The sequence below is a fragment of the Rutidosis leptorrhynchoides genome, chromosome 11, assembly GCF_046630445.1.
Source record: "Rutidosis leptorrhynchoides isolate AG116_Rl617_1_P2 chromosome 11, CSIRO_AGI_Rlap_v1, whole genome shotgun sequence".
Classification (NCBI taxonomy): Eukaryota; Viridiplantae; Streptophyta; class Magnoliopsida; order Asterales; family Asteraceae; genus Rutidosis; species Rutidosis leptorrhynchoides.
In genome coordinates, this window is record NC_092343.1 from 116,852,837 (window position 1) to 116,862,306 (window position 9,470).

At 34.1% G+C, this 9,470-nt stretch overlaps 1 protein-coding gene across 1 annotated transcript; it reads right to left on the bottom strand.

The window, feature by feature from the left end:
• Window positions 1-634: 634 nt before the first annotated feature.
• Window positions 635-1,806, bottom strand: LOC139874895 (heat shock 70 kDa protein-like). The gene is made up of 2 exons (XM_071862286.1): window positions 1,541-1,806; window positions 635-707 (listed from the first exon to the last, which is right to left on the bottom strand). Exons 1-2 carry the CDS (start codon window positions 1,804-1,806, stop codon window positions 635-637), a joined length of 339 nt encoding a protein of 112 aa, XP_071718387.1.
• Between the last annotated feature and the right edge of the window lie 7,664 nt (window positions 1,807-9,470).

Genomic DNA, 9,470 nt, shown 5'->3' on the forward strand with positions numbered 1-9,470 from the left:
TTGTGCCTCATAATTCATATACAACTTAAATATTGTATCTTAGAAGGTAGACAGTTCTTATACAGCAGTTTCTATAAGTAGATATGAAATGTATGGTTAATTTTACACATAGTATGTGGGTTACATCAATGTGTACTGTGTTTTTATTTTAACAGCGAAGTTAGGAGTCACTCACAGGGACCACCACAAGAGTTTCCCCACCCGATCATATCCGTTCCACGTGTCAAGGATGTTACTCCGAACAACTGTCTGCGTGTAATCACTCTTGGAAAGCACCTCTGAACAATTGTTATTGGACGTGCTCAAAAATGCCTCCGACGAGATTCGAACTCAAGACGTTCTATTCACGTGAACCCGGATAGCCGGGTTACCGTTCATGCAATGCCTACTTGGTTAAGTGCGTACTGTGTCATTTATTTCAATTTTGTTCTTGTCGAAAAAGTTTTCTGTGTTATGGCTATTTAGGGTATTCAAATGTACATAGTCTAATCGGACTATTCCGTGACCGTTTTCGACCTTATTCCTTGATAACTCGAACATACATTGACAGTGAAGTTTGAACATGAAACCTGTTGTCTCGATACCAACCACTTTGGGATGGTTATCTATGTAGTACTGTACAACATAAAAGGTATCATGCATGTTTGTTAATTACGTCTTGTGAAATGATTGTAGGAAACATAGGTGGTACAGACTGAAAAAGCCAACTGAAATTAATGAAAAATAGGACTTATTCTGAAGAGGGCCACTCATAACATGAGGTGTTTGATTTATATTGGTTTTAGTTTTGTTGTACTTCAATTCAATTGTATGAACAGACGTAGATTTATGCTAAAGAGAGTGATGTTTCAAGTTAGACACTGTTCATAAACAGTTAAGTGAACTTCTGTTCATATGCATGCATTTATGCATGTTGCTACTGTGTGAGGTAAGGCCACCCAACGTGGTGCTTCAGTTCCCGGTTGTTTTGTATCTAACGGTTTCAAGTACAAATTGTATTCTCTAGTATGAAAGCTAGGGGCATCAAATGAAATATACTCTATTTTGCAGTATAAAAATATTTTTTTTTACGTAGAACCTATAAATAAAACATTGAAAGGTGTAGGATAGCTTTTCGCCCAACCATATGTACAACATATAAATCTATTAGTCATTTAGTACTCTAAAATCAACTAGTGATAGGGGAACGTTTTCCTAAAACCTATATGCATACATTTATTTTTTTTATATCCGATGTGGGACACTCCAACAATCACCCCATTAATCGGTTTGTTCAAGTACTTGTATCATGATTTTTTTTTTAAAATGGTAATAATTTTGATCCAACTTTCAAAAATGGAAAAAAAGAAAAATTCGTTGCAAAAATGGTAAAACCGAAGTTTGAAACTTCGGTTTTGCCAAATCTGAAGTTTCAAACTTCGGTTTTATTTTTTTTTCTTTTTTTTACAAAAAAAAAATAATAAAAAAAAAACCAAAACCGAAGTTTGAAAATTCGGTTTTGCTTTTTTTATTTTTTATTTTTTTTTTTTTTTTGTAAAACCCTATGCCCATATAATTAATGATTGGATCACAAAGTTCCTTCAGCTGTTCAAGTGTATCTTTATACTCACCAACATTACCAATCTTACTTTTTTCAAGTAAATGGCTTGCATCCTTTATTGCAATATCAATTTTCTTCAATTCTTCTCCTTGGGTCTTGATTTTGCTTTTCACCTTGTCAATGTATACCTCTAAATCTTTACATGCAACCACCATTCTCTTGTACTCTTCGTCCTCATATTTGTGCTTTTTAGCATCCTCCAACATCTTCTCAATATGTTCTTTTGAAAGCCGTTACTTTTTAACATCCTCATTAATTATATGGGCATAGGGTTTTACAAAAAAAATAAAAAATAATAAAATAAAATAAAAAAAAGCAAAACCGAATTTTCAAACTTCAGTTTTGCTTTTTTTATTATTATTTTTTTTTTTGTAAAAAAAAGAAAAAGAAAAAAAAAACCGAAGTTCGAAACTTCGGATTTGGCAAAACCGAAGTTTCAAACTTCGGTTTTACCATTTTTGCAACGAATTTTTCTTTTTTTCCATTTTTGAAAGTTGGATCAAAATTATTACCATTTTTTAAAAAAAAGTCCTTGTATCATACAACGTGGCTAATCCCGGACATGTTCATTTACATCTAGACTTTTCATGGACCCATGAACTCTCCCCCGCATGTCCAAAGTCACCCCAATTTGAACTGCCGCTGCCACGGATCAAGAAATGCGAGGCCTTAATAATTCACACTTAATTTTTTTTATCATATGAAACCTTGTCATTAGCCGATTCACGTTAACATGTTTGTCTCTGCAATGGTAGCTTGGTGGTTGAAGTACATGAGCATATAGCAGAGGTCATGGGTTCAATCCAACCTTTGAGTTTGTGTTACACGGTTTTCCTCTCACATGATAGCTGTGAGACTGATCGGTGTGGAGCCGCTGAGGGTTGGTTTTGCCATTTTTTCACACTAGCATGTTTTTTGGTATTATAAATTTTAATCACATTCGTGGTGTGTTCAACATACCTCTGTTATATTAAAACTATTGCTAAGATATTGCCATGACACCTGAATGAAAAATGAAGCTTCTTACAATAATTCAAATTGCAAACATATGTTTTAAAGCTTGAGCCGGTTTTCTATAAAACAATTGGTTTCTATTCATTTTAAAATCAGTTTTTCTACCCTCTTAAAACGTAGTTTTTACACCGATTTCTATTCCAATTTTATAGTAGTGTGTGTTAGGTCTCTAAAATAAGCCGATTGTGTTCCTATGTCTTAGTAGTGTGATCTATATATATATATATATATATATATATATATATATATATATATATATATATATATATATATATATATATATATATATATATATATATATATATATATATATATAGGAGCAGGATCAATGGGGAAGTAACCAATCGGGGGGAAGCGGAGGGAAGCAATTTTTTTTTCTTCGTTTTTTTGACATTTTTTTTTCCCGGCATCAAGATCACACGAAAATATGAACATTTAGAAGAGACACTTCGTGATGAATGTTATTATTTAGGCGGAAAAACGATCGACAAAAATAACATTCAAGATAATATTGTTCGTGAAGAATATGAACGTTTTTTTCTTCTTCATGTTTTGTGAAGTAAAATTTAGCCCGATTTAGAGTTTAGGGTTTATTCTTTAAACTCAAAACACCAAACCCTAAACCCTAAACTCTAAACCGTTGGTGTTAAAAACTCAATCTAAATCCTAAATCTAAACCCTAAATCCTAAATTTCTAAACCCTAATATCTAAACCCTATAAACCCTAATATCTAAAACCTCAACATACGCTCGAAAAACACGATAATTGTTATATATTAGTTCTTCGAGCGTTTTTCCACCAAAATAAAAACATTTATCACAAAGTGTCTTTATTAAATGTTCATATTTTCATCCAATCTATAATGTTCGTGAACAAAGTTTTTTCAAAAAAACGAAAAAAAAATTGCTTCCCCTCGCTTCTCCCCGATTGGTTACTTCCCCATTATATATATATATATATATATATATATATATATATATATATATATATATATATATATATATATATATATATATATATATATATATATATATATATATATATATATATATGGTCATCATCAAGAGGGAATCACTTTTTTGGGGTCAAGTAATTTTTTTTTGTTCTATTTTTTAAAATTTTTTTCAGACATTAAGATCACATTAAAATATGAACATTTAAAAAAGACACTTTGTGACGAATGTTATTATTTTGGCGAGAATCGCTCGAAGAAATAAATGATAACATTCATCACGAGTAATGTTTTAATTAGAGTTTATTTGCATCATTTTGTTTTCATCTTGTGTGAAGTATTTTTTTCGAAATTTAGCCCGATTTAGAGTTAAGGGTTTAGTGTTTTGTGTTTAGTCCCTAAACTTTAAGCCCTAAACCTTAAACTTTAAACCGCTCGTGTTAAAGATTCAATCTAAACCCCAATTTCTAAACCCTAATTTCTAAACCCAAAACCATAATTTCTAAACCCTAATAGCTAAACTCTAATTTTTAACACATAATTTCTAACCCCTTAAAAAAAACTCAGAAGTAAAACATTCATTGCAATGAATGTTATTATTTATTTCTTCGAGCGTTTTCCCGTCAAAATAATAACATTTATCACAAAGTGTCTTTTTTAAATATTCATATTTTCATGTGATCTTAATGTTTGGAGAAAAAAAATCCAAAAAAACGAAAAAAATTTACTTCCCCCAACTTCCCCTAAAAAAGTTCTTCCCTCTTGATTAAAACACTATATATATATATATATATATATATATATATATATATATATATATATATATACACACACTTATATAAAAGAGAGTTTAATCTATCCTTCCTAATTGTCATTAAAACAGTATTAGTAGCGCCATATGCCATGTGTAATTTACAGGTATCACACTTTCTCTCTAAATCAATTTTTCCATATCCAATTTGTTCAACTATGAACTCTTCGATTAAAAATCGGTACAAAAAAAAGAAGTCAAATCCATGAAATTTCAGCTCGATGATTTTTTTTTTTTTGAGAATTCTACGATTTTGAATGAACAAAATCTTTCATCGGGCTTGAACCAGGTAAAGCAGATATCATCGGATTGTAATCGATAATAATTTAACCATTAGCGTAAAACGATTTCAAGCCCTGAAATATTTCATGGTTGTTCAATAGTTGGATTATTCAGATTGTGAAATATTGCAGGATGATTTTAACGAACCCTGTCATCGGCAATAGCAAATCATATCACAAAATCGTTGATCGAATCTAATCGGAGTGGCACTATCCTTTTTCTTATCGTTAATAATTCTAATCTTGTTATCATTTTTAATCTGATAATTTATTTAGTTTATTTTAACCAATATTGTTTTGAATAAAAATGCATTGTTGTTCGAATGCCAATTAATTAAAAATATAGAATTTTTGGTATACGATGGTTTTAGATATGCTGGAACCAAAGATTCAACAAAGTTTTAAAGTAGTTAATTTGGTATGCTTGCAGATGCACAAAATTAGTTAGAGTTTGAGCAACTTACTACGACGGATAAAGATATGTTGAAACTAAACATTCAAGCAAGTTTAAAGTATTCGATTAGTCAATTAGACATTTACTTATATATCTTTTTCTTAAAGGGCTTAGATTTTCTATATAAGCCTAATGATTCATTTTAGAGTTTTAAAATTTTCCTTACTTGGTTGACTTCTAGTACAAAGTGATGGGAAAATAGTCACAACGGGCAATCTATAAAACGGAAACAAATCCGTTTGACAAACATTTTCCGACCCGTATGAACCCGTGAGAAAACTAATAAATAAGGTATACCACAATCACCACAAATCAGCCCCAATTCTGTCCCAAATCAGCAAATATGAAATAATCAAGCACACACAATACACACGAGACTTTTTACGTGGAAAACCTCTCAATATCGAGAGTAAAAACCACGGGACACGTAAGCCACTTAAATTCCACTATCATCAACAAGAGAGCAATACAATAATCCTTTTCTAGCTCAACTAGAGGTATACAACATCATCATACTCTTGAACAACAATAATCAACAAGTATATGAAGAAATTAAAGACAAAAGATGAACAACACTACCAATAAACTGCCCTATGTTCCAGCAGCAAAATCATGAGCTAAAGGCCTTTTTAGACGAATTCAACGGTTGAAAATGTTTGCACTGATGTCAGGAAGACACAGACCAAATATCGTGAAGATTCAACGGTCGGATCTCCGGGGATCGTCTCTTTTCTGGCCTGCTGTCACTGTAGACGGGAAATGTATTTTTCACTCTTTTTCTTGATCTCTATCTGATCTCTCTCTCCCATATCAATTGAAGATAGCTGGACACAATTCAAAAATAATGCCCTCAAATGTTTGACCAAGCCAACAAACCATTTGGGCCTAAATTGTTGGGCTTTAGACTTTGGGTTAAAGCTTCATCATATTGGAAACCCACTAATAAACCCAACAAATCTCCCTTTTTTCAATTATGAGGAAGAGTTCGCCATCCCGGCGATCGAGCAACATACCTTGAGCTTCTCACTTGCTAAAGCCTTTGTAAACATGTCGGAACCATTATCATCGGTGTGAACTTTATCAAGTTCAAACGAACCATCTTCAAGACGTTCTCTAATCCAATGATACCGCACATCTATATGTTTTGTCCACTTATGATACATAGAATTTCTAGCCAAATGAATCGCACTCTCATTATCACAAAGAACCACATATCGTGATTGCTTAAACCCAAGGTCTTGTAGAAATCTTTTCATCCACAGTAGTTCTTTGCACGCTTCTGTTGCTGCCATATACTCAGCCTCGATTGTAGACAATGCAACACACTTTTGTAACCTTGATTGCCATGAAACTGCTCCCCCTGCGAAAGTCATCAAATATCCAGAAGTGGATTTCATGTTATCTTTGTTTCCTGCCATATCTGAGTCTGTATAACCAACAAGCATCGACTTTCCATTTCCAAATGTGATACCCAACTTTGAAGTACCTCGTAAGTATCTCATAATCCATTTAACTGCTTCCCAATGCTTCTTACCCGGATTTGACATAAACCGATTAACAACACCTACCGCATGAGCTATATCAGGCCTAGTACACACCATAGCATACATCAAGCTACCAACCGCTGAAGCATATGGAACTTTATCCATCTCCTCAACATCCTCCTTTGAAGTAGGGCAACTCTATCTGTTAGCTTAAAGTTGTTAGTAAGAGGGGAACTAACCACTTTAGCATTCTCCATGTTGAATCTACTAAGAAGCTATTCAATGTATTGCTCTTGTGATATATGTAATGTCTTAGCACCTCTATCTCTAGAAATACGAATGCCAAGAATCTGTTTTGCTGGCCCTAAGTCTTTCATAGCAAAAGACTTGCTCAATTCTCGCTTCAACTGCGCAATTCTTTTAATATTTTTACCAACAATTAACATATCATCAACGTATAACAACAATATGATGAAATCATCATCACCAAACCTCTGAAAGAAAACACAATGATCTGAAGTTGTCTTTCGGTAGCCTTGTTTTCCTATAACCGACTCAAACTTCTTATACCACTGTCTAGGTACTTGCTTCAACCCATATAGACTTTTCTGAAGTCTACAAACATAATCTTCTTTACCCTTAACCCGAAAACCTTCAGGTTGCATCATGTAGATTTCCTTATCCAAATCACCGTGAAGAAAATCAGTCTTGACATCCATCTGTTCAACCTCAAGATCAAGACTAGCAGCTAACCCAAGAACCACTCGAATAGATCTCATCTTCACGACCGGAGAGAAAATCTCATCAAAATCAATACCCTTTTTCTGGCTGAATCCTTTAACGACTAACCTAGCTTTGTACCTTGGTTGTGAAGTAAGCTCATCTGTCTTCACTTTGAATACCCATTTGTTTCTCAAAGCTCTTTTGCCTTTAGGTAACTTCACCAGGTCATAAGTATTGTTCTCATACAAAGAATTCATCTCATCTTGCATAGCTTCACCCCACTCTTTCTTATGCTCATCTTTTATTGCTTCTGAATAACACTCCGTCTCTCCCCCATTAGTGAGTAATACATACTCATCAGCAGAATATCTAACAGAAGGATGATGGTCTCGAGTAGACCGCCTAAGTGGGACAAATGAAGGAATATCTGGTACTGGAATCTCTACCTGCTCCGGAGCATCACCAACATCAGTACCATGTTCATCATTCTGAACATCATCTCCAACATGTTGTGGAGTAACTGAATCCAAATTGTGATGCCCCGTACAAAACCATCGTGTACGAATCATCAACAACAGGATCATTACAAGGTTAAGTACTATATGCGTTTTCAAAAAGAGTTTGCATTCAATAATAAAGTGATGTTTAAACCAACATCGAATGTTTTACCATCCAAAAGCATGCTTCACTAAGTAGAAGCAAATAATAAGTGTATGTGACCACAATGATCGTTACAAGTCATAGTTCAAAAGTACAAAAGTTTGAATGCAAGGTAAAGTAGTTCATGCGATGACAACTCTAAGCAGCGGGTGTCTACAGCACGACTAGTACACAGCGGAAGCTAACCTCAAGCACCTGAGAAAAACATACTTAAAAACGTCAACACAAAGGTTGGTGAGCTATAGTTTAAGTATAACAGTATGTAAGGTAGGCCACGAGATTTCAGTGCTACAAAGAGCGTTTCAAAACAGTATGATAAAGTATATGTTAACCGTGGGCACTTGGTAACTAACTTAACGTTTATACCCCCTGAAAGTACACTTGGCAAGTGCGTATGTTTATGAAGTATTAAACACTCGTTAAATTCTAGCGCTACTAGCCCGAGTGGGGATGTCAAACCCTATGGATCCATATCTAAGATTCGCGTTCACGGTTCAAAAACCAATGATTAAACGTTACCGAGCTAAAGGGAATGTTTCTGCCGTTGTATAACCCACAAATATATAAGTTTAAGTACTCGTGCCTAGTATGTAAAACATAAAATCCGCATGTATTCTCAGTTCCCAAAATAAGTTAAAGTAAAAAGGGAATGCTATAACTCACAATGATAATGTAGTCGTAAAGTCGGTTCGGAAAAGGTGTGCAAGTAATCGGTCCGAAGGTCCTCAACCTAAGGTAAATAGTACTAAGTTAGTAAATCGTCTTAATAGGTTTAAAAGTATGTAAATAAGGTCTTAAAGGTCATCATCATTCATCATTTAACAAAAGGTGTAAAGTAGGTTTCATTCATGAAAGTAGTTTACAACAAAGGCTGACTTCAGTCAGTCACCACGGCCTCTACCCTTACTGAATTAAGGTGAGACCAGTGGCCATGGCTCCGTATATGAGTCCTTTAGTTGTGGTAAAATTTACAGAAGCAAACTCGTCTTTGTTTGACCGTGGAGACGGTCTAAGTGCGAGTAGGTCAGAAATTTCTGCACAACGTTAAAAGGATATAGTGACGATCGGAGGGCCATAAATCCTAAACCGTAACTCGGATTAAGACGAGTTCTATATGAAAAGTTATCTAATCGAAAATTTCTATCTAAAAATCATGGTATCAGTAGCCCGGGTCTACTAGTCTGTTACAGAAACTGCAGGTCAGTAGGGTTTGGACAGAAACAGTAAGTTTAAGTGAGTTCCGGTGGTCTTGGTGCGTGATGTTCATCATGGTTCTCATCCTTGATGCATATAGCTTTAAGTGTACAACTCATTGATGTATCTACATCATCTTAACCAAGTCTTTACGATCATAACCCTAGTGCAAGTCTAAGACATGAAGCACAACTCACTTAAGAGTTGCATGTAGTTTGATGAACCAAAGTTACATCAAAGTCTTAGGTTTGACACTTACATGAACTATAATAGAAATATCGAACTCTAAACTTGAA